Raw genomic sequence first — 27,463 nt, 5'->3', positions numbered from 1 at the left:
GACGATCGCTTAAAGAGGCCAATTCAGACTTACATTTTGATGTCAAAGTGATGTCATTTTGTTGTAATTTGCCTACAAACACGTAGGTACGAGCAAATTGCACGAATGAAACAAAATGACGTCATTTTAACATCAAGATTAAGTTCGTAATGGCCTCCAGAGATGTGAATATTGGTGCGCGTGAGATGCTGAATGACATCAATCAATCCTTTCACGCTAAAGGCGCTGAACCGATAGATGAAATTTGGTATAGCGATACTTTGAAGCCCGAGGAAGGATATCAAATATCTTTCATCAATCGTCATCAATTAACATCGTCAATATCAGACGTTTTCTTATTTCACCAGTCACAAAATGCCTAACTAGGCCAGTAAACAAACATCACAATTGCTATCGATTTCCTTACAAAAGCTGAAATCGACCTTCCTAAACCAACAAATCATCCAAACCTCAAATCAAACGTTCAAACTCCGTTTCATATCCCTTTTGCACCGCATTCGCTTTTCGCTTCGCTTTTTGTAATTCTACTCCGCTAAGCATATTTATCCTAACTGCATCTAAATTCTCGTTTAAGAATGTATCTTGCTGTATGAGCATAAGGTAGATAATGGAATGAGTTTTTAAAAGCAGATACTTGTGTGTTTACTGTGGCAGAATTTCGCTTTTCATAATTTCCCTTTCAAAGCTGTCTACCCGTATTTGTCGACATGCCAGGTAATGTCATGGCGGGGTGTTTAAAGATTTAATGGTGAATTTTAGTTACCATTTTTCGGTGAAGTGTTTTGGCAAGTGGAATGTCAAGTTGAAATGCTAATTGCATAATTTTGTACTGTGGATTTAAATAAAATCCACTACTAAGTAGTTGCGATAATGCATAGAATTTTATTCAAAATGTATCCGCCTTAAAATTGTAATTGGTTTTCTTTTTCTCCCAAAGTTTTATATAGAAGTAATAACATATACCTATTATTTTACTAAAAAAGAATTGTGTTTTTAAATATTAAAGCACATATAGGATACATAATGTTGTACTTATTATGCTACAAACTGTTATTCCAAAAGATTCCGAATTTGGATCTCACAGGACACTAATTTTTTAAACTTATCAATTACTTATATAATCGTATATTCTGTCTTTGCTTAGTACAAAAAATATTGTAAATTATTTAAAATTATTAGGTATCTTCAATATCAACCTTCAACAATCAAAAACCTAATAACTTCTTGTAAGTCTTGAGCTTGTTGTTGTGTGAGAAATTTTGTTTATTTATTGTCAATGCCTTTATTATTGGTCTCTTGCACTTAATATTCTTACTATTGTTTCTTCACTTACCTCAGTCCCCTGGACCTTCAGTTTCATATGGTCTTCCCTGGTGGTCTTCCCGTCTTTCCGTTTCTTCCAGCAGTAGCCGTCCCGTCGGTAGCGTACCTTCTTCCGGCTGTATAGCAGCATTGAGCCGCTTTTTGGCCTGCGGACAAAAGATAAATCACACTTAGAATCATGGTTCAGAAAGGTGAGCCAAAATGGTTACTGATTGGGACCCACGGAATACAATAGACGGTGCAGGCCGGGATTTAGGCAGACCGAAAAGGTGATGGCGGGACGACTTGGGCGCATTTTACCCCAAATGGTTGGAAAATGCTGATGACAGGGTCGAGTGGAGAAAACGAGGGGAGGGCTTTGCCCAGCTGTGGGACACCCAAGTAGGCGAGAAAAAAAAAATCGTGACAATCTCAGTGACCAATGTCACCATCATCAGCACCTTCAACTCATCATTTTAAAGTTACCATTATGATTCAGACTACACTAGCACTGCTGCTGGAAACGTCAAATTTAGTATGAATGTCTCGATAAAAATTGCCTTTTTGACGTTTTCTTAAGCAATAATAGTCTTTAAGGTGACAGTCCATTTCCAATGACAGCTGCATTACTGTTCATTTTACTATGAAAATTGACAATAACAGCGACGCGTTCAATACTAGGAGTGCAGCTGCGGTTAGAAATGGAATGTTACCATAAAGTAAAAATTAGGGGAGGAACTTCGATTTTTACATTTGCGGCAACAATGTAGTCGACAGTAATGACACGCTGCAATACTGCTTCAATAATGCTGGCGTAGTCAAAATCCCAATAACATTTAAAAAATCCCAATAACGTTAAAAAAATATCGTGGTCCTCAACCACAACTAATCTATTTTGTTCATATTTAACATGATACTAAATAATTATGAATCCATATAATAAAAATAATGTTTTTGAGCAAATTATGTAGGTACTCATATCGTCGGTGCGAATAAAAAAAATCGCCATGTATTTTTAAGCTACTTTTCAGGAGACAAAAATAACTGTTTATTTTCCTGTTTGTAATATATTTGTTGCGCCTGTATTTTTTTTTTGAAAGATCAATGATTTTTACATGATACCTACTCATGAAGAAAATAAACAGATTTATATGTAATTTTTTACAATATTATTATTTTAACCAAACTTTTGCTACATAGCGACTTAAATTTGGTTCATTTAAATCGTCATGTGTGAAGTTTGTACACATAGCGATTTATTGCCAAAGTACCATAGTACGAGAGATGATACATAGCGGATTTTAGGGTCTATGTCGGGTAATCCATTCTACAATAAATCGCCATGTGCAACATTATCGCCATCACCCTCGACGGAAAACAAGGCATTTAATATCGTTATGTGCTAAAAAATCACATAGCCATTTTTTTGTTTCTGTTCTATTATTTTTTTGGACAAATTTAATGTTGTCCTGTGTTCACATAGCGGAATTTTTATTTTCAAAACTAATAAAGATATAACAAAAATATTTACGTGGGTCGACGGGAAATTTAAAAAGGAATTCAAATATGCCAAAATCGAAAAATCGTAAAAAACACTTAGCGATTTTATTCGCACCGACGATATACGAATTATGTAAGTACTAAATAACTCTAAGTGCTTATTTTTTGTAGGCTCCGCAAACAATTTTAGAGCAGCTGTAGTAAAAAGTAAGCAATATATTCTGTTATTTTATTGTGCTTAATTTTATTTCTTTTTTACATTAAATAGAATCTATACATATAATAAAGCTGTAGAGGGTCGAAAGTCTGTACATAGAAGATATTTGAAAAAAAGTTGGCTGGGGATACTTAGAATCGATAACAGAACACGTTCCAACAGTTTTTAGAATTTTTGTCTGTTTGTCTGTTTATCTGTTTATCTGTTTGTCTGTTTATTTGAACGCGCATCACGTGAAAACGGCTGAACGGATTCTGATGCAAACCTTACTAATCTGTCGAAAAAATCTCCGGCCAGGTTATAGGCTATAAAAATTCAACCCCTAAAAGGGGGGGTAGCCACAACACCCGCTTGATTTAAGTTTGCCCTTGAATCTTATGGCGCTACTTAGGAAGGAGGGGCAAACTTTTTTCAAATATGTGCTACCACTATTGAGTAGGTACCCTGGAAAACTAACAGATGGCGCTGAATTTAATACGTAGTGACACGAATAAGCCACCGAGGAAGGATTTTGCCAAATTAACTCTATGTTTAGAAGACCGGGTATCAACAAATTTAATTGAATAATTATGTTGATTTAATATTAATACAACAAAATTAAACAAATTAATTGCCCCTAATTGCACAGTGCCGTCTTTTTACACTTCACGACTGCCCAAAAGAAAGACGAGTGTATGTAGGTATATATTTATTTATGTGAGTTTCTTTATTCCGCCTTAACTTCTGAATGCCTTAACCGATTTAGACGTACGATACATCATAAGAGTACTTACGTCCGCCGTTACGCCTTCAGCGCCCTCATACTCGAAGCATCGGGCGTAACCCGACGCACGTGGCGCGCTGTACCAGTTCCAAAGCCGGGCGCCTTAGGCGCCCTCATACTAAAAGTGTCAGGCGTAGCCCGACGTACGTGTCACGCTGTACGCTTACCAAAGCCGGGCGCCTTCGGCGCCCTCATACTCAAAGCATCGGGCGTAACCCGAAGCACGCGGCGCGCTGTAACAGTTCCAAAGCCGGGCGCCTTCGGCGTCCTCATACTAAGACAGTCGGGCATAGCCCGATGCACTCATACTCAAAGTCGGGCGTAAACCGACGTACGTGCCACGCTATACGCTTACCTAATCCGGGCGCCCTCGGCGCCCTCATACTCAAAGCATCGGGCGTGACCCGACGCACGTGGCGCGCTGTACCAGTTCCAAAGACCCTTAAGTGCCCTCATACTAAATGAGTCGGGCGCGGCCCGATGTATGTGGCGCGCTGGAAGCGGACCAAAGCCAAGCGACTACGACTTTCTCATACTAAAAGTGTCAGGCGTAGACCGACGTACGTGCCACGCTGTACGCCTACCAAAGCCGGGCGCCTTCGGCGCCCTCATACTCAAAGCGTCGGGCGTAATCCGACGTACGTGGCTCGCTGTACGCGTTCCAAAGCCGGGCGCCTTCGGCGCCCTCATACTCAAAGCGGCGGTCGTAGCCCGACGTACGTGGCGCGCTGTACGCGTCCCAAAGCCAGGCGCCTTCAGCGCCCTCATACCCAAAGCGTCGGACGTAGACCGACGTACGTGCCACGCTGTACGCCTACCAAAGCCGGGGGCCTTCGGCGCCCTCATACTCAAAGCGTCGGGCGTAATCCGACGTACGTGGCTCGCTGTACGTGTTCCAAAGCCGGGCGCCTTCGGCGCCCTCATACTCAAAGAGACGGTCGTAGCCCGACGTACGTGGCGCGCTGTACGCGTCCCATAGCCGGGCGCCTTCGGCGCCCTCATATCCAAAGCGTCGGGCGTAGCCCGACGTACGTGGCGCGCTGTTGGCTTTCCAAAGCCGGGCGCCTTCGGCGCCCTCATACTAAAAGAGTCGGGAGTAGACCGACGTACGTGCCACGCTGTACGCGTTCCAAAGCCGGGCGCCTATACGGCGCCCTCATACCAAATAAAAGAGTCGGGCGTAGACCGACGTTCGTGCCACGCTGAACGCCTACCAAAACCTCGGCGCCCTCATATACTAAAAGAGTCGGGTGTAGACCGACGTACGGTACGTGCCACGCTGTACGCAGTGTACGCCTACCAAAGCCGCTTACTGACACAGACTGAATTCCACGCGGGCGGAGCCGCGGGCACAGCTAGTACTAACATAAGCTGCTATCAAATTTAGCCCAGATATCAAGCTCTAACAGCGGTCATAAAGAAATAAATCGGCTTGAATCATTTGAATTATTATAGAAATCGTATTCTCGGGGTTTTATTGCGAGTTGTAAAGTGGGCATTAAATTGGAGGGATTCATAACCGATCCAAACTTACAACAACTCATACTAGTATCTTATACTCTTACCATTTCAAATTCAATCTTGCTACAGCCATTTAACGTTCAACTTTGAGAAAGGAAAGAATAATTTAGGATGTTCTCAAAGAGAGTTGGATTATCATATTCGCTTATAACTTAGAAGGAATTTATAACTCGGGACACTTCTGTAATGTCACTGAATAATGTAGAAAAAATATAAGATTCTTTGCTGTGAACTTAAATATTTACCCACTTACATAATTATTATATTTTTTATTGGAAGTATAAATGTGTGAATGAATGTGACGTTATTAAATATTAGAGGGATGTATTAGTGATGTAGTATAATCACAATCAAAACACACTACAAAAAAATGTAATGAAAATATATGCGGAATACACATGATAAAATGCAGGACACAAATATTAAAACGGTGAACTAATAATAAATGTACAACTAACATATTTAAATTCAAATATAACATAGAAAGAAACTTTGATTCTGTTAACCTTATTCAAACCTAAAGCGACATTTACCAGTATACAAGAAATAATAGTAAGATTCGAAGTAAACAGACAAATAGTAAACAAAAAACCGTACAAAAAGAATTTTCGACACACATTAACATATTCGGCGATAGGAAAATAGAAATAAAACTAACAATAAGAGCGTACTGCTGACACGAAAACACTTTAGATCTGTAACTTGACAAGGACAGGACAAGGCCGATCCACAACACACAGGCACTTGCAATAAACCCGCATCAATATAAAGGCTAACAGGCCAATATTTCCCGTGACGTCACAGCCAAACATGGCTCCCGTCAGATTCATGACGTCCCTGTTGCTAATAAATCGCGTATTGAACGTATAAATCTCAACGATGTACAGCTTTTTTTGTATTTCAACGTGTGTCGAGCTACGTTTGACGCGTCACCAGATACTAGTGATGGATACGGTACGTTGCACATTTAGATTTTACTACAAATTTATTTTTATGTTACAATGATTACGTAGGCGTTATCTACCGAAAGCTCCCGGACCCTTTTTTGGATAATAGAATTCTTGATTGTGAAATTTTACGATTATAAACGCAATACAATTTTATGATGCCATCAAAAAACTCATATTCAGTTTAGATTCTTAAAATGCTGCGTTAATGTGTACCTGGGTACTATATAATGGCTCAAAATAAAGCGGTAAAAAATACAATGACACAATATTGATTTTTTTATTTTCAAATTTCCATTTCAGTTACAGTAATTTTTAGGTGCTTTACGAAGAAATAGCGGAACTGAGTACCTACAGAAATACTTTTAGATATTTGGGTTTAGATTTAGATAGGTATATTAATAAAGAAATTATAGATTATTTCAATGTTGATACCACATTAACATATCGCAAAATATTTAACTTATAAATAGCTTACATTATTTTATCAGTATACTTAACTTCTTGATTGTTTATCACATACCCCGTTTCATAACCCTTCGGGTGGCAGCACCTCCGGTTGAACGGCAGGAGAAATGGCGCGGCCATTTTTTTAAATATTTTGCGTGGCAGAGGCCGCGAGAAGGTTCGGTCATAACAAGCCCGTAATTGGCAGAGACCGTCTCGCGGCATCTGTGCGACGCTGCATTTCGTGCCTAAAATAAAACGGTTAAAACTATGCCTTGCTTGCTCACTCTTGCAAGATGCATTCGTCAATAAACAAGGATAGTATTCCCTAACGGTCGAATTCCCGCGTAAAACAAAGTCACGCGCCAAATTCGCGATAATCACCCGTTGAGGCCCCGCCACTTGACGTATATTTTTCCAAAATGGCTGCGCCACTCAACCGGCTTGTTATATCTGTCCGTCTCGCGGCCACCGCCACTTACCGTAGAGACCTCGAGGAGGACAATGCCACTCGAAGGGATAACCGACCATATTTCATAGCTGATAGTTAGCCTATACCGGTCCCTGGTGCTAACGTTAGCTTGAAAAGCTGGAATTTTTAACACCGTTGGCTTGAATAATCGCATAGTAAAACCGTGTTGAAAATGCAAAAGGCTCCGCTCACTCATAAAGAGTTGGCGAAAAATTATTTGGTAAATCAGAGGCCGAGGCTCGTTTACTTGACAAATCGCCTGCGGCCAGAGCCCTCTTTATAGGGGCTATTATAGGGCCTATTTGTCTGCTGCACGGAGATTAAAAAGCAGTGCCTCTCGTAATTCCTGCTTTGCCATGTCCCCGCCGTTCGCGTAATTTAATTTTATTGTCCTCCCCGAGCTTAATTTAAATGTGTACGCGAATATTCGGGCATTCTTGTTTATTATTGAAATATATTCGAATTTGAATAACATCGTTTTTGTTTTCACCTCATTTGCTGCGACATTCCCTAGCTTGTTTATTGTTCCGGGCTAAATAGTTCTGCCGACTAGGTCATTTGTGGATTAAGTCGTTATTTAAATAACTTTGTAATGGCATAAGTTAGTGCCTTATACAAGATATTCTGTAAAGTTTTGAAACGACGGCGTATTTGCATGAGCGAAAATCAAGTAGTTTTTAGAGGCAATCCATTACGGCGTGTAAAGAAAGTTGGTAAAGCGCAAACTAAAATCGAGATCCACTTCGCCTAATGAGGCCGAAAACTAAAGCGAAAACTTTCTAGTGGTTGCACGACTTTGCATTGCCGATTGCCTATTGCATGACAACAGTGCGATAAATCAGTCCTAACGATAATTTTACCTACATTTCGCCCAATATTTACCGTCGGAATTACAACCGAAGCGGAACGATAAACACTAACATACCAAACTTGTAAAATAGCAAATAAATATCTCAATCGAAAGCAAAAGAGTTATGTAGACATAACACGAACGGAGTCAAATATTTTTGTTGTGGTCCAAACTACTGTAATGGGTTTTGCGGCACGACAGCGGATTCTTTGCATGTTTAATGCTAATTATTCCTGTTACGTAATAATATTTGTTACGGTATTACAAAAAAAAGTTGGGCGACACGAGGATTGCCAATTTAGGTGATTCACATTTAATTTTTATCAACAGATTGTCGAACTTTTCACGTAGTTCCCTAACGACACTGCATACTTCTTAATAAAAGGGATATAATTCAGGATATGTGTAAGTCCTTGACTTAGTTACTATTGGAATAAAGATCATTATTAAGTACACAATAAAAATAAAATGTATTACATTATTACGCTTTCTCAGGGAACCCAATATTAAATCACAATCAGTTGAAATATAAATATGTATACGAATTAGATTTGTCCTATATTGAGCTTAGAGCGCTCAATAAGTCTATTTTATTCTCCAATTTAAGTATAAGATTACCTAATATAATAATTATGTAAAACCCTTCAAGGGCTTCGGCGTTGTAACTTAATAGATATTACCGTTAAAGCTTATTGTATCTTTGCCTTAGCATTAAATTAAATCTTTGATATTTCTTGGAAGAACCGACTAATGTTCCAACAACACATTGTTTACGTAGGTTAATAGTATAATGGTTTCTACAAACTCACTGAAATTACCTGTGTGTGTTCAAGTAATCCTGTATTGTTTGAGATTCAATTTAAAAACTTGAAATTGCTATTACTTAAAGGTTAATAGAAAAGGTGGTCCAAGAATAGAACCCTGAGGAACTCCTAAAGAAAACGAAGAAATTATTTGAAAAGATAGGAAGCATGATATTTTTAGGATTTATCATTAAAAAGGAATAGGATAAGGGAATTGTTCAAGATCACCAACACGTCTTGTGAAGATCCACAAATGACAAAATTAAAAGGTACCGAAAACGAATGACAAAAATAATTACCTATTTTATTTTTTATCCACTTACTGCCATCAAATCTAAAATTCAATTGAAATTCGTTTGTTCTTATCCTTCATATTTACATTTATATTCGCAAGAAAGATTACCAAAAGCATTTATGAAAGACGGCGAGGTTTTTAAATCTACAAGCTCATACCTTATGGCAAAGAAGCGAACAGTTAAATGCATTCGACCCAGCAATCGCCTGACACCCGCGACTACAGATGCAGCCATAATTGCGAGCCCAACATGCGATGCAGGCAAAAATCAAAATCATTTGAAAAGTCCATTAGTGTTTTTTCTTTGGCTGAAAAGAAGTTTTAGTTTGTGAAGTGCAATTTTGTAGGTTTACTTTTTGGTTAGCTCGCGAAGTTTTTGAGTTCAATGCCGGAGCGTAAATTTTGGGTAAATGTTTTGCTGGAATTATTTTTAACTTCATATATATAGACATATAATCTAACAGAAAGCGACGCATCAAAAACTGTAAAATGAAAGTAACGTACCTATACAAATTCAACTGAATTAAAATAAGGAAGTATTTTTTACTTAGCAAAAAAGTACCCACAAATAAAACTATAAGAAAGATTCTTGTACAAAATGACATGTAAAAATCAAACAAAAAAACCATAAATGTAAAAATTAAATGATACAAACCTTGCTATGTTGTTTTAATTAACGTTTTAAATTCTAAAAAAGAAGCCAATTATTCCAAAACTATCACTTAAAGCCAAGATTGTTAATCACTTAGTAGTTGACACGATAATTAGAGAATTAAGTCATAATTAACCCAACACGACAGAGGAATAATCAAGTTATTGAACAACCTCTTACCCTATTAATTTCAGTTATCCAAGACCAACTTTATATTCAAGAAACAGAGTTTAAATTCCAATGAAATATAAGTTTATATACGAGGTATACATAGTATATCGTAATGGATTGTTAGCATGTTCCTGCTTTCTAGCTTGTACTTTTAAGGAAATGCGACACCGACATCGTAAAATATGTTTTAACACCTTGGTATAAGGTGTATAGATTTTTTTGTACAATGATGAATAATTTTAGTGATTTATTCCATGGTCCTTGACGGGACATTTTAATTATTAATTCTAATGGACGGTTCTTATTTTACCATACAATCACTCGTTGAAACTTTGAAATATGATATTTCAAACTTTCGCGTTTTGAATACATATTAACTCACATTATAGACGGGTCTAACGCGAAATATATTCAATTACCTTGATTTACCGACGTTTCGACACAGGTTTCACTGGTCGTGGTCGCGGCTGATTGATGTCCCAGCAAAATGTCAAAACAGAGATTTGTGCATCTAATTCAAGGTAATTGAATATATTTCGCGTTAGACCCGTCTATAGTGTGAGTTAATATGTTTGAAATATGAAACTGGAAATCTTTTTTTTAATTTTAAATTGTCTTCATCAATTTCCTCCCACCTATTTTTTATTCATACGTTACTCCTTCTTTTTCCGTCTGTGCCATCATTATCCATTCAAACCACCAGCACCAGACCATAAATCTCTACTTAAACACCTCACGATCGTATCCCGCGACATTTTACTATAAATTTGCTTCCAAACTTCTATTTTATTCTCAACGTACATATCTTATTAATTTTCCGGATTTCCTTCGGGACGAGAGTTTTACTGCGCGGGAAGGAATCGCGGCCAGGGAGGAATATTTAAGTGGGCTGTGATAAATATGGTCACTGGGTTGAAACGTTGACTTTCCATTTTTCTTGAAAATTTTTGGTTTTTACTAGCCGATGAGTGTTTTAGTGGCTTAAGTTCGAATCGTAACGTAACACCGACAATTTTTTCGAAAATTTTCTAAAGCCCAGCAGTGATTGAGACGTTCACAGTAAAGTTGTAATCAAATAATTAATTATTTTTAATGGAGGGTGTTTACGATTTTGTTTTTCTATATCTGTAGGTAATTGTCATCGAAAAACGATGTTGTTAGAGGAATCTTCTAACTAAGTCACAACAGAACTGTGTCTAAACCTTAATTTATTGGCATATCGCATATTTTGTGATTATTAAAATTTAATCAAAATATCATGACATACGAAAACATCTTCATTTTTACCAAACCTTCTGTAGAGCAACGGTCTCAAAAAGGACCACCCTCATCGTCTTTTTGGGTCAAACAGATCACTGTGTTACGTTCTTTCCTGTGGACATACACAAAGTTAAGGGCTATAAAGGTTAATTTTCTTATTTAACCCTAACCCACCTAAAAAGGTCCTCCTTTTATTTACAGAACTATGATAAAATCTTTACTTACATGGCCACAAGCTGTTAACTATTGCCCACAGGGGAGAAAAATGTACAGTTCGCGCGAACACGCTAGTTTTCTCTCCTGTGGGCAATAGTTAACAGCTTGTGGGCATGTAAGTAATGATTTTATCATACTTCTGTAAATAAAAGGAGGACCTTTTTACGTGGATAAGGGTTAAATAAGAAAATTAATCTTTATAGCCCTTAACTTTGTGTATGTCCACAGGAAAGAACGTAACACAGTGATCTGTTTGACCCTTTTATTTTTTCTTGTTCAGAATTTTAAGGACAATAATAGATTGTGGATGAAGCGCTGGTGGCCTAGCGGTAAGAGCGTGCGACTTTCAATCCGGAGGTCGCGGGTTCAAACCCCGGCTCGTACCAATGAGTTTTTCGGAACTTATGTACGAAATATCATTTGATATTTGCCAGTCGCTTTTCGGTGAAGGAAAACATCGTGAGGAAACCGGACTAATCCCAATAAGGCCTAGTTTCCCCTCTGGGTTGGAAGGTCAGATAGCAGTCGCTTTCGTAAAAACTAGTGCCTACGTCAAATCATGGGATTAGTTGTCAAGCGGACCCCAGGCTCCCATGAGCTGTGGCAAAATGCCGGGATAACGCCAGGAAGAAGGAAGATTGTGGATGAGGCTTGAATTGAGGATTTTTTATCACCTGTCATAGAAAACAAAGAGTCGGAAGCCTCGACTCGAAACCGGACATTTCTACAGTTGCCTCCAGAATCTCGCGAACTAAATTGACAGGTCAATGTGCACAAATGATACCACAGTTTGGCCACATTACTTGCTACAATTATAGTCTGTATCTTTAGGTAGGAAGAGTGGCCCACGACAGACCTCAATGGTAATCTACAAATTCGCGGCTCGATTCGGAAAATGAATTAGATCTCTACCAGACCTGAACAAGTTACGATATGGATAATTTAAAGATATTTGTAAGATAGATATGTCCAATTTGATGTTTCCGCGATTCTGGAGGTCCTCTTGAACGATTTCGACAAGTTATGACTTAGATATCCAAGTCACATCTAGTCGATATCTAATGTAAATCTAGTTGATCTCTATATCGTTTCTAGATCTTGTGATTATCTCGTTTCCCGAATACGCGTGTCGGTCTTCCAAACAACTGAATATCGAACATCGAAAACAAAACACCGAACACTATTTAACAATTCCGTTATACAAAACATCTCGAAACATCAATTTGACACAGCGTAGATAACGAGCAGAGCTTCATTTCGAGTGTCGGTATCGGAATTAAAAAGGCAAATCGGTTGATATCGACCCGCTGTCAATTAACGTTTGTATGTGGTCGCTGTGATGGTTGGTTGGTAGTTGTAGTGAGGTTTTGTTTAGAGATACAGATATTTTGAGTAATATTGAGCTATTTTACGTTCAAAATTACAGTATAGACCTGTTATTTGGCTTCACAATTGTATCATGGTTTTAAGTCGATACTGTCTGTTAAAACTGTTGGGCTCTAATAAGATAACATTATACAACCTAATACATCTTAACGAAGTATCATGTCCCACGCTCAAAAAAGGATTACCTTGTTAGGCAAGGACCTTGATGAGTACAATATAAATTTGTAATTAAAATTGGCTATTTAGGTGAAAACTAACCATACTTATAAACGTTACGAAAGATAAATGCATAGGGTAAACCCTCCAGTGAATGAACACCCCCCAGTGTATGAACAAAATCACGTTTTTCGTCTGAAATAAGAAATATAGCAATTTCTTCCACTTGTCTTATTTTTATTATTATTAACAACTCTATTTCCTATGCAATGACAACCCGTAATAAATTTATTTTCGACAAGTTAGGATGTGACTGGCGTTTGAAGTTTACGTGTTTCTGGATTTGAAGTTTTGTATGAAAATATTAGATCCCAGATAAGAACAGTGTATGTTTGGAGCAACTTATGAAGTGCTTTTTTAATTTTTACCAGTACAAAGTTTAGTTATTTGGTTAGATTAAGAGTTGAACCTTCTATTTATGTACCCTTTGTCGGCGTATTATGCGATTAAGTCTTTATTTTTTATAGTTCCATTACTGGCTCATCAAATGTTCTGAAACCAGTAAATGAACAGTGTGTTCATTTACTGGTGTCGCGTAGATTTCATTTTTTTCCCAAATGTATATGTAAACGCAATCGTATTAAGCTTGTTTTTTGTGATTCTGCATAGAAAACGATTCTGATTCAATTAGCCAGTATTGGAACAAACTAAATTTCTATAGTCCATTCACTAGATTTGTCATGCCTATGTATGAACAATACAAAATTTGGCTTGTTCATTTATTGGATTTCTACTAATTCTATGTATGAACAGTGTAACCACGAACAATGCAGTGACAAGTTTATTATTATAAGGTTTCTATGTTATTGGTGAATAACCATCATTTCATTACATTCTAATCGATTCGAAGTCAATATGGAGGGATAAAAAGATACAAACGCTATCGCTATACCTATTAAAATAGAGCCGGAAACGGTGTTTGTGATAAAAATGATTTTATTAAAAAGAGTTAAATAATGTTCATTCACTGAGTTTTTCGGTGTTCATTCACTAGTTTTTATGTTCATTCATTAGGTTTTTGGGTAGTTTTTGGTAAATTCTGGTATAACTCAAAAACTATGAAAGTAATTAAAAATCGCAGAAATTACTTTCTTATTTATTAAATGAGGATTGATTAAATTGCAGTTAATTATTCCAATTATTAATGAATGCTGAGCAATGATTTTTCAAACTTGGATAATTGCTTAAGTGTTCATTCACTGGTGGTCTTACCCTATAAGACTATTATCACGTATAAGGCAAATCTTGAATTCTCAAACGGAAGCTACACAATTGCTAATAGAAACCAATCTAACGTACAGACGGACGGCCTACATAAATCAAGCTGGCCAAATAACCCGAATCTATAGGCCGACAGGAGCAAACAGCGCCGGGCAAATCGCCCTACGAATTATGGGTAGGTTCGCCCCTAAAGGTATCGTTCGGATTCAGACTTTACCTGCATTGCAGCTGCGATAATGCGGCGCGACATTACTGCCGCAAATGTCAAAAAAACGGGCCGACGTAACGATTTTTATAAACTTTTATTTATCGTTAGGTAACTAACGGGATGCAATTGAGCATTTCAATTTAAAGTTGTACCAAAAATTTTTGTGTTAGAATTGGGAATTTTTATATTGTTTCTACTCAGAATCACGAGCTTTTTCCATTTTTACTGAAAAGAAGTGTGTGTGTGTTACGGTTTTCAATACAACCTTCCATGACCATAACAAAACGGACAAAACAATTGTATGGAATTTTGGGGACACTTTTCTTGTAAGTATTAGGACCGAAAGAGCACGTGATTCGAAAAAATATAAAATGCAAGTCGGTGGTACAACTTGAAATAGAAATACCCAATTATTTTATGAAATTATTAGAGGGACAAATACCAAGCGGACCGAGTAAGTATATTCATAAGCTTACATGCTTATGTAAGCTTATGAATATACCTACTCGGCTAAGCTAATAAGCTTATAAATAATATAAATATGAATTTACAGGTAATTGTACAGATTCGTAATGTAATGGACTAATTCTTGCAGATATTTACCGAGCTGATGGAGGTATAATTGAAGTTGAAAATTTCATGAGATTCCGTGATTGAATATTTCGTTTGAACTTTCAAAGGCTTCTGACGTTATAATAATACGAAAGTGCAAACAAAAAAAAATATCTCGCTTTATATACCAGTAAAGTTAATTAAGTACCGACATATTAACCCTTAACATGGCAAGACATGAAATAATGTATCCACCTATCACGTGGAATGTTTTTGAGGATAGTAATGAGTAAAAAAGTACATAATTTCAGGACGTCCGTTAAAACGGACATTGCCACGAACCTTATAATTATATTGAATGCTCCCAAGGTTGTCCTAAAAAACGGACAATGCCGTTATGCAGTTTAAAAATATATTTTTTTTTTAAAGAATTACAGGGCAAGAAAATTTAAAAATTTTTCAATAACTTTAGTGAATGTTTGAAAAAAATGTTTAATTCGATTACTAAGAAGAAAAAACTTATGGGAAACATAATAATACCATATTTACTTCTAGTGTTGATGTGTAAAACGACCCAAGTACAGGTATATTAAACAAAAAATATACATTTTAAAGCTACGTATACATGGAAAATAGGCTCATAAAGCTAGTTACACATTACAATTATTGTAAGTAATATTACTTTACTTAAATGACCACACCGTTTATCACTATGGTCTCACAGTTGTATATCTTGCTTGTGTTCTTATTACCCGAACTATCTGAAACCAAAGCTGTTGGTAGAGTGTAGCTGTAGTTCCAGTAAAAGTTTAGATATTTTTCAGTCTCAATGGCCTCTGGCAACATTTTGGGAATATATGGTTCCTCCTTGGTGAGAACCAGAGTCGTATCTATGTCATGCTCCCAGACCGCAGGCTTTAGTTGGCGGTGCTTGACATCATCAGCTATAATAATATGTTCTTGTACCCTAGTAGAAATGCTTTGCTTCGTCTGCCCGACATATGAAAGACTAGATTCGAAATTAGCTATTTACTCTCCTGAATTCCGTAGAGATTACATTTTACAGGCCTCAGGAACTGTAGCATCTTCATCATCGACTTGAAATAGGTTTTAACCGTAGGACATTTCAAGACGTGTCAATAATTTGGATACTAAAGCGAGTTATGCGTTTAATGGCGAGGAATTAGGTTTTGTAGATGGAGTACTAGAGGACAAGTCGTGTTTAGGTCATTAGGTCGATTATCATGAACAACATTTTTCCCACAAGGACCACGTTAGACTTCGAAATTATATTTAATTACAGACAGTGCCATTCACAATGAAGCGCACTAAACTTTAATAGAATGACAATAGGAATAAAAGCACGCGTGTTCATAAATGAACATATATTTGTCCATTATATTTGACATCCTCTTACAAAGTGACCTGGCTGAAAAAGAGTCAGATTGGGGCAAGGCAGATGTACAATCTGCCTCTAGTAAAATTTCGTCATTGTCGTCTTTTTTGTTATCTCACTCTTCTGAGTCAGATGGTGGAACCACCTGAAATTAAAATATAAAAAAATGTACACATATACTTATGTATAACGTAACTCCAACGCAAGAATAGCCTATAAAACGACGATAAATGAAAAAAAAAGTATATACCTTATGTATGGCAATGTCCGTTTTCTGTCACAATCTTGTCTCCGCACAAGCCGGCACTGTCCGTTTTTTAGGACGTGCTAAATGGTACTTTGTTACCAGTATTGTCGACAATTTCACAAAAATGGGACAAGATATATTTCGCAATTTTTGACTTAGAATTAATCTATGATTTAATGAGCTTTATATAAAATAACAATGTCTAACTCATCTAGTAATAATATCAACAGAAAGAAAACACTTTGGCTATTTACTTTATATTCTATGGTGTCAGGAACATACTCTGTCGCAAATTCAGCGAATTTCAAATTTCAACTGCAGCCTGCGCATAAACCGAATTTTGTCTGATATTGTCTTAAACTAGGAAAAAAAGTACAATTCTCACACTTTCTTTAACGTACTTTCTTTTCTAGCCTGCACTTAGTGTTTAAACTTGGCGCCACATTTAGTACCTGTACTAAAAAAGTGACACAAACGCTTTAAGGGTTAATTTATTTCGTTAGGTAACCTTTATTTACTCATAAGTTTACAATTTCGTGCCAAAAAACAAAAATAATCAATAAATTACCTTAATTTATTCAACAATTTATCGTGCTAACCGTAGTGAGTCAATGCAGTAACTTATTACTTTGATTTTTGTCCATCAAATTAACTAAATTGTATATTGAATGTACTTTCCATGACAGGATTATTCTGAAATCATTTACCTTCGAAAGAAAAGTGTGTTTCTATGGACTATTAACTATTTTATGTAGATTAAAGTATCAGTCAATATTTATGTTAGGTATAATTTCTGGAATTGTACACATGTGATTCAGCATACATTTTAAATCCACATGGTTATTTAAAATTCTATTCAATCATTTCTACTGAATCATTATGCTCGGGGTCGAATACCATCTAAATCATGTTTTGACGTTAGATGATATCCATAAAGTTAGTGGTTACATTTCCCTTTTGTTTTCCCATCTAGCAGGACAAATAAGGAATGTTTTTGTGCTCACCGCGATATGATTGCTTCAGGACTTCTATAATAATTTGTCTATTTTTGTACTTCAAGGAAAGATAAGTCAGACCAAGAATAGTCTGCAGCGGATCTGATAGCCCACGCAGTGAAAGTGTTATATTAAACGTCAAACTTCTATGAAATTATGACGTATGAATGACAATTGCGCTGCGTGGGCTATCAAATCCGCTTTTTAGGGTTCCGTACCCAAAGGGTAAAACGGGACCCTATTACTAAGACTTCGCTGTCCGTCCGTCCGTCCGTCCGTCTGTCTGTCACCAGGCTGTATCTCACGAACCGTGATAGCTAGACAGTTGAAATTTTCACAGATGATGTATTTCTGTTGCCGCTATAACAACAGATACTAAAAACAGAATAAAATAAAGATTTAAGTGGGGCTCCCATACAGCAAACGTGATTTTTGACCAAAGTTAAGCAACGTCTGGCGTGGTCAGTACTTGGATGGGTGACCGTTTTCTTTTTGCATTTTTATCCGTTTTTTTTTTGCTTTATGGTACGGAACCCTTCGTGCGCGAGTCCGACTCGCACTTGCCCGGTTTTTTAATTTCTTTTGCCATTAGTACTTCATTAAAATTATGTCTAATTGACTTTCACGCCAGTAGGTAAATTTTTAATAGTTTTATATTATAGAAAGTTAGACATGTATAAGTAGTTTAGGTAGTTATTTTAAGTAAACTTTTGTGCAAAATTTAATGAAGTATTCGCGAAATAAATTTAATATTTCCAATATACATCTAGAGCAATCTTACTCAAAACCTATTTCACCTTAAGAGTATTTTAACAGCATTGACTGCTACGAGCAAACGGTATCACATCGAACATCAAAGGTGTACTAACAGCATTCTTAACTAACCATAGATAAACCTTAAGTCCTATGCAATACGGTTCAAGAAACATCATAACAGTGTGGACGGTAGAGGACAGTAAAATGGAAATGCAATGCGTTCGCTTTTGCATAATGGTTCAAAGCAAACGTGTTGTAGTTTACTTTGCGCGTGTATTGGTTGTTAGATTTGTAGGGATATGGGCACTTAAAAGGTACGTTTTGATGTCATAAATATATGGTTTGGGCAACGTGACATTAAATAGATCCAAAGGGTTTTCTCTTTAAGGCTCCTCTTCACGTTGGGCCAACGCCAACGCCAACGAGGGAGGCATTTATGCGTTAGAGGGAGCAAGTGATATTGCTATCTCATTCTACCGCATGGCTGCGTCCCTCGTTGGCGTTGGCGTTGGCCCAACGTGAAGAGGAGCCTTTACATTGAACTTACAGCTATTGATAATATGACTGGTATTAAATGTTTAGATTGTTTATAATTTGCTTAAGTTTTATGTTTTATGGTGGCCTTGACACGACTCGCAGAGTGAGATGCCTTATAAGTAAATATAAATAAATGTATTTTTTTTCTTTCTTTCTTCTTTCTAAATAACACCACTTTATACACATTTTTGTTCTTTTATTTACCCATGCATTTCTTCTAAATTGGTCTAAATTCCACAGCTGAATTGGGATTTACCGTCCGGGATGCACCGTCAAACGATTTAATATTCATCCAAACCATTCACAGGGCTTAAGGCAAATAGGATTGACGTACAACTATCGACTCTCGCCCAATCAGATTTACCGACCAATAGGAGCAATCCATTCGGCCATCCTGACTGAACGTGTGGCGACAAATGGGGGGCCATGCGTCTTTGTTAACGCCGGAATTGGGACCTCATTCTCGAATGTACATGTTCGACGTTTAAGTGAAAATTCAAGTCTTGATTCGTCAGATTATGCAGAAAAAATGAAATAAAAACCGGGCAAGTGCGAGTCGAACTCGCGCACGAAGGGTTCCGTACCATAAAGCAAAAAAAAAACGGAAAAAAATGCAAAAAGAAAACGGTCACCCATCCAAGTACTGACCACGCCCGACGTTGCTTAACTTTGGTCAAAAATCACGTTTGCTGTATGGGAGCCCCACTTAAATCTTTATTTTATTCTGTTTTTAGTATTCGTTGTTATAGCGGCAACAGAAATACATCATCTGTGAAAATTTCAACTGTCTAGCTATCACGGTTCGTGAGATACAGCCTGGTGATAGACAGACGGACAGACAGACGGACGGATGGACGGACGGACGGACGGAAGGACGGACGGACGGACGGACGGACAGCGAAGTCTTAGTAATAGGGTCCCGTTTTACCCTTTGGGTTCCGTACCCAAAGGGTAAAACGGGACCCTATTACTAAGACTTCGCTGTCCGTCCGTCCGTCCGTCCGTCCGTCTGTCACCAGGCTGTATCTCACCTGGGCCGTGGAAAGAGCTGCCCTCAGGGCGACCACGGGGGTAGCGGACCTCTCGCTACGCAGCATAATAGCGGCGATGCTGGGTAGCGAGAGGAAATGGGAAGCGGTGGCCTCCTTCTGTGAAGAAATCATGTCACAGAAGGAGGCGGCGGAGAGGATGCGAGAAGCAGCTGCTGACGCGCTTCCTCTCCGACGTAGACGGCAGGGTCGAGGGCGAAGAGCGTATGCTCGCCTCGAGCCCCAGTAGTGCTAGCGGGTACTGAACGTCGGAAAAGGGGGGGGGGGGATCAAGCGTTTCTGATCCTCCCCCAATGTGAGGGGGCCCTGGCGATAAGCCGGGGCTGCCGGAGGGCGCCGTGGTGGAATGTCATCCTAGTCGATCCCAGTGCGCCCTCACGAACGGCAGAGAGGGTGAAACGCCGGAGTGGGTTTAGTGGGTAGGGCCAAATTCTCCCCCTCTCTTGTCAGGAGAGGGGAAAGGAGCGGCGAGTCCCACACACCGTGCGTAAACGCATTCCCACTCCGTCAAAAAAAAAAAAAAAAGGCTGTATCTCACGAACCGTGATACCGTGAACCGTGACAGTTGAAATTTTCACAGATCGTCGCCCCCATGCTAAACTAACATAACTGTAAAAAACACATTTTTGAGGAGAGCGATTTGAAGCTCCTAAAAATTCCATTTTGTTTTTTTTGAAGTAGTCGTTGCAGTTGTATTGATATAGTATACACACAGTGTTTTCAAAATGCATGTATTACATGATCAATTTGTCAGATATGCATTATTTTATTGGAATTGGGAATTACAGCACATTCGCAATTTTGCATCTCCATAGATAGCAAAAAAAAGATAAGATATTTCACCATAGTGAACTCACGAAAGTACCACTTTCGCAAATTATAAATCCATTTAAAACATTTGGACCGAGGTAAAGTTACGAAAATGACAGTTTCGTGTGTTTACTCTGGTGTATGTGAATGCTTCCTATTCATTTGTATAGAAATTGAGTTGCGAATCTGTATTTATTTTTGATTTCAACAAGAATATTTTTCATAATCAAACACTTATAAGCAAAAAAGAGTAGAAATTAAAAAGTGGCAATACTGTAGTGTCGTCCTTTTCAAATCAATCGAAGAAAAACCTGACCTTACTACAGTGTTGCCACTTTTTAATTTCGACTATTTTTTGTCAGACTTTATAACCATTACCTACGTACTTGACAAGGCCTTATAATAATTATGTCCATCCCAGTCCATCACCACCTAGAATCTGTGCAGCCGACCATCGTGTTTCTTATGGAAACGCAGATATCCTGCCCGGCAGACATTGCATACTTATTAAATATATCCCGGCTATACAAACACAAGTTCATGAGACACGCCGGGATATGTAGTGTATGTCCGGCAGGATGTCTGCTGTCACCACCTTGATGCCTATGTAGACAGCTATTGACCTGTCAGTTCTGTGGGTGTGCGTGTGCGTAGACTACAGTGGCCACACTCACGTCTACGCGTGCCTGTACAGGTCTTACGGTGATTTTGGGGGATTTCAACGCCTACTACATTGATTGGCTTGGGTCCTGGTCCGCCGACCACGCAGGAAGGTCTGCTTACGAATTGTCTCTGGCCTATGAACTCTCGCCACTGGTAATTTCCCCCACGAGAAAACCGATACCATACAAGCTCTCTACTAGACCTTCTGCAGACCACACGTCCGGACGGATATTCCGTCTCAGTGAACGCGCTTCTCGGTTCATCCGATTACTGCCTCTGGTTTTTTTTATATAAAATTATGTTCATCCAATCACTGCCTAGTCCGGACACTTGCACCATGCGATCCACCACGGCCAACTAGCTCACGACGCGTACGGCAGTATAAATCAGAAAATTGGAACGGACTGCGTGAATTCTACGCGTCGTACCCGTGTAGGCAGCTCTGATTCACATCAGAATATCCTGCGCAGCCAATATCCCCGAGACGATACTGGTGGTTTTTTGGGGCATCAACAGCAATACAAAAATGGATTGTTTCATTCCCAATTCGGTAATACTCGTAGGTGCGGGAGCAAAGAGACGTCCTTGGTTTAACCAGCCCTGTAAAGAAGCTACAGTTTGCAAGCAAGCCGCTTACAGGGCTTGGACCGTAGCTAATAAGGATCCGAACGTCTCCGATGTGAAACGCAAATTAAATGCTGCCTCGAGGTCTAGTAAAAAAGCCATTATCAGAGCCAAATACGATTTCTTTGGCAGGATTACTGATAATCTAGCGGGCTACCCAGTGGGGAGTCGCGCGTTCTAAGCACTTGCCAAAGCTGCCGAAGGAATTTTTGTCAGTCTTCTTTACCACCACTGCGAAAAGCTGACGGTGCTCTGGCTCACAGTGTAAAAGAGAAAACCGATCTTTGGTACTCTTTTTGCCTCGAATTCTGACTCGAATGACAACGGTAGCTCCGTGCCGCCCACCATCCCGCGGTACTCATAGAATCTGACCAGCGAGTCGTGTCACAAAAAAAACGTGGGAATTTCAATAAGAACTGCACCTGGCAATAAAATTACTATGAAAATAAATGACAGTTTGAAACTGACAGCTTATGTGATAGGAAAAAAAGTTGCCATATAAAGAATTTAAAAAAATAGCTTGTGTCTCGACTCCCTGATCAGACTCTATGCTAGAAATCTCTATCACGCCGAATATCTCATTCGGCGGGAGCTGCTATCTTTCAACGTTTATAAGTCGAGCGGGCCAGACAGCATACCAGAAGTTGTGTTTAACACTTCCAGTGCCAAAGCGCCCAATACAAAATGAACAGTCCCAAACTCACAAGCGGTATTGAGCCTCGGTATTAAGTCTAAGGAGAGACTTTACCTCCATGTATGTGTTCTACCACTTGTACGATGGTCTATGCTCTGAATAATAGTTTGACATGATGCCAACGGCCAGCTTCTATCACCGCACCGCTCGCCGTCGGCAGGGTGTTCATCCTCACACCCTAGACTAGTAGCTAAATGGTCGCGCACTGTGCAGTTCATGAGATATTTCCTCCCGCGGGTTCCGGCTGTGGAACGAGTCCGAGATCGAGCTTTTCCCGATTCTTAAAAAAGAAGAGTCGAACTCGCGCACGAAGGGTTCCGTACCATAATAAAAAAAACAAAAAAAAATGCAAAAAAAAACGGTCACCCATCCAAGTACTGACCACGCCCGACGTTGCTTAACTTTGGTCAAAAATCACGTTTGTTGTATTTATTGTTCTGTTTTTAGTATTTATTGTTGTTGTTGTAGCCGCTATCGGCTACAGAAATACATCATCTGCGAAAATTTCAACTGTCAATTGTATTCAATTTTAGCTATCACGGTTCGTGAGATACAGCCTGGTGACAGACGGACAGATGGACGGACGGACGGACGGACGGACGGATCGACGGACAGCGAAGTCTTAGTAATAGGGTCCCGTTTTACCCTTTGGGTACGGAACCCTAAAAAAGAAGTGTACAGGCTGTTAAAGGGTCTAACTCTGAAGCTAGCTACGGACGTGGTATAAAATATAGCAAAAATGCGTTTCAAGTAATCTTGTAAACAGTACAAAAATAATTTTATTATAAACTTACGAAAACGCCTGATTCGCATATTTACTTGTAAGTTACTCTAAAGGTACAAAAGAATTATTTACCTTACAAATTTTAACAGGCCAATTTATGTGATGTGGTAATAATGGCCACCATAATAAAGTAACGAATATGCCCGATTCGCAAATTTGCTATGGCTACTTTGTGGTTATATCTATTTGCCACCATAGTAGATTAACGAATGAGCAGTTTCACAACTATGCTAAAGGTTATGAATGCAGATAAATATTAAATGCCACCATAGTAAACTGACATATGTGCCAGATTCGCAAATTTGCTGTAGTCTACTTATGTGGTTGAGTAATAGTTGCCACCATAGTAAAATAACGAATGTGTAGATTCGCAATTATGCTATAGTTTATTAATATGAATGAGGAATAAATGCCACCATAGTAAACTACCGTATTTGCCAGATTCGCAAGTTTTCTATAGGCTAATCGTACCGGTCAATAATAATTGCCACCATAGAAAGTTAACGAAAATGGCAGATTCGTTAGTTATTTACTGGTGTCGGCCAAGGAAAAATACCTTATCTACACTTCGCGAGTCTACCATGGGGTAAAAGAACTATTAAGTCAGATTGGTACAATGGTAACTCTGAAAGCTTAAAAGATAGAAGTCTGAAAATTGGTCACATTGTGCATTGTCATATTTGGTACAGAATTACATCAATAACTCAATTTTGACAAATTTACACTTATGTTAGTTTAGCATGGGGGCGACGAGATGATGTATTTCTGTTGCCACTATAACAACAAATACTAAAAACAGAATAAAATAAAGATTTAAATGGGGCTCCCATACAAGAAACGTGATTTTTGACCAAAGTTAAGCAACGTCGGGAGTGGTCAGTACTTGGATGGGTGACCGTTTTTTTTTTGCTTTTTTTTTGTTTTTTTTTTGCATTATGGTACGGAACCCTTCGTGCGCGAGTCCGACTCGCACTTGCCCGGTTTTATTTAAAATAAGTTGTTATGTAATACTAATAAACAGTGATCTGTATTGGGTTGCAACGCCGCAGGATCTAGTAGAATTTTTTGTATGGATACGGGAGTAAGCCCGCAATATGGATTGAGTTTTTCATAAAAATCTTAATATTCTTGAAATACTATTACCTACCTACTAAAACATTTCATAAGATAAAAAAAACATTATTTCAAATTACAAAATCAATTTGAATGAATTTCTATCGAAACAAAAATTTGCGCGAGAACAATGACCTTTTATTTATGTAGACCTGTGACGTTCATAGTTGACAAAACTAAAACTTGATCCAACGATTTTGACAACTTGACAAGTTGGCGTCACCCATACGACTAACTAAATATAGGTTCCGGAACCTATATTTAATGGCTCACGATCGTGCGCCTGGTACCATATCTACCTCAATTTACTTACATCTATGCGCGAGAATAATATTATTATTAAAATAATATTATAATTCATATAAAATACAGGTACGTGGTGGGCCAGTGAAACTAAAGTTGTATTACATTGGCGTTAACTTTCGTGTCTGAATGAGGCCGGTCAGTTTGTATTATAACGGCGATATTTTGGGGCTCAGCGTGGATTAAGGGAGAGATATAAATACGACGAAGTTCTTAAAGGGCTTTGTCGGTACACTCAGCAGAAGGGAAAACTGGAGCATGGAACCATGTCAAAGTGATGAACGGTAAGAGATTTTTCGGGATTTCTGTATACAATAACACGATATTACAAGCTTTTATTTAATTTCATCACCGTTGTCTGTGTGCTGTAATCAAATCTTGCAAGTTAAATTTGATCCACTTCCCGGTTTCCGATTGAGCTGAAATTTTCCATGCATGTATAAATCGGATGACAATGCAATATTATGGTACCATCGAGCTGATCTGATGATGGAGACCGGAGGTGGCCATAGGAACTATGTGATAAAACAACGAAACCTAATCGTGTTAGGGGTTTTTAGAATTGTCTCGATGAGCATTAGTTGCCTGTGGAAAGAAAAGTACAGTCAGAGATAAAAGCTTGTACCAAATATTAAATTTTTGCCAAAAACTTATTTTAGTATTAGAATTAGTTACACAGTATTACAGTATTATGTACCAAGGCACTGCTAAACTAAGAACCGGTCAAGTGCTAGTCGGACTCACGTTCCAATGTTTCCGTGCATTACCCAATTTTTAACAATGTTTTATGTGGAACGTGTACGAAATGTTTTTAAAAAATCCCGTAGGAGTCGGATCAAAAACCAAGTAGATAATTATTTCCTGTCATCTAATCGTGATAAAAAATATCTCCATGCTATATTTCATATAAATTGGTTCAGCAGTAAGGGTGTAGAGGCAACAGAGAGATAGAGGTAAAAAACCGGACAAATGCGAGTCGGACTCGCCCACCGAGGGTTCCGTACTTTTTAGTATTTGTTGTTATAGCGGCAACAGAAATACATCATCTGTGAAAATTTCAACTGTCTAGCTATCACGGTTCGTGAGATACAGCCTGGTGACAGACGGACAGACAGACGGACGGACGGACAGCGGAGTCTTAGTAATAGGGTCCCGTTTTACCCTTTGGGTACGGAAACCTAAAAATACATTTTGTTTTGCTACAAATATCAAATTACTAGGTACCAACGTTTTATTGAAGTGAGGCATTACAAATTCCATATATTTTTCTCTCTTTTACTGCATCGAACAGAAGACTGCAGCATTATTCTGCAACGGTATCAATTGCATCAGTATTCAGTTCACGTTTGGGCGCCGCCGCTAATTGATAGCTCTCAAGCCACAAGAGTTTAAGTGAATTTTTCATCGAGTTTTAATTTAGTTCAATTTGATATCGTTATCGGAATTTACTTTAAAGGTTGTAAAATGGTCGGTCACAATAGTGAGATTCATTTATTTGTATTTTAAAAAGGTCACCCGAATACCTACAGTAGTCTACAGTAATACGATCAGTGTTTTTTTTATAATAATGTCTTGTATATAACTGATGTCGAAGTTTTTATTTATGTAAGTACATGGTTTGGTGCAGTGGTGGCCATCCGATATATCGGAGCGGCTAAGGGGCTCAAAAATATTTGAACTTGTCCTTTAATGTAAAGGCTTTGTTCAGATATTTGTGAACACCTTGGCCGTTCCGATATATATGGCGACTGTAATACCTCGTATACAAGAAGTTTTTGCTTTACGAGATTAACTGCCGTATTCGAACTTCAAGATATTCACAAAAGACAACATGTACTAAGTAGATCCATTCTAGATACGTTATCAAATCAATCAAATCAAATCAAAACTTTTATTGATAAAATATAACTATTTTACATGTCAACACATTATATCTGTTACAGCACACATTATTATTTCATACATTAAAACATTTACAGAACATCATTATTACTATTTTAGGTTATAGTTTAGATATCAACTAGTTCTCTTTTGCAGCGCAATTCGGGCAACCAATGTCACTTTTACGTTAGATAGAGTAGAGTAAGATATCTATTAGATGTGAATTGGATCTCTAAGTCATATCCTGTGGAAATAGTTCAAGAGTATCTCCAGAATCACGCAAATGTCAAATTTGACAGGTTAGATCTTAAACATATCGTTATCGTATCTTGGTGATGTCTAAAAGATATCTAATAGATGTCTTGTCTATTTCAAAAACCGAATCGGGCCCCCAGTAAACATACACTTTGATCCAGACAACTCTACGAAGCAAATTGTCTGCAAAATCAACTGCACTTTTTCAACGCTCAAACATCAAGTACACTTTAAAAGCACATTTTGAGGAAATGCCTCCAATTTCAGATTTAAGCGTCCCGTGGACATTTTTCTTAATTAATTTAGAATCAGAAGTGGCTAGAAGATAATTACACCTGGACTGGAGACCGATTCTGT

At 38.2% G+C, this 27,463-nt stretch overlaps 2 protein-coding genes across 6 annotated transcripts in view; both read right to left on the bottom strand.

The window, feature by feature from the left end:
• Positions 1–27,463, bottom strand: part of LOC134670392 (calmodulin-binding transcription activator 2) — a 171,080-nt gene that overhangs the window by 61,300 nt on the left and 82,317 nt on the right. For all 5 annotated transcript variants that reach the window (XM_063528224.1, XM_063528225.1, XM_063528226.1 and 2 more), the window contains one exon: positions 1,334–1,469. In XM_063528224.1, coding sequence (XP_063384294.1) covers positions 1,334–1,453 — 120 coding nt within the window. In that variant the 5' untranslated portion in view covers positions 1,454–1,469. The remainder of the gene's footprint in view (positions 1–1,333; positions 1,470–27,463) is intronic.
• The window catches only part of LOC134670407 (UDP-xylose and UDP-N-acetylglucosamine transporter), a 288,518-nt gene that overhangs the window by 188,186 nt on the left and 72,869 nt on the right, over positions 1–27,463 (bottom strand). The window lies entirely within an intron of this gene.

Source organism: Cydia fagiglandana, chromosome 13, assembly GCF_963556715.1.
Source record: "Cydia fagiglandana chromosome 13, ilCydFagi1.1, whole genome shotgun sequence".
Taxonomy (NCBI): Eukaryota; Metazoa; Arthropoda; class Insecta; order Lepidoptera; family Tortricidae; genus Cydia; species Cydia fagiglandana.
Note: the sequence above shows the minus strand (reverse complement) of the source record. Positions and strands in the feature narration are given on the sequence as shown.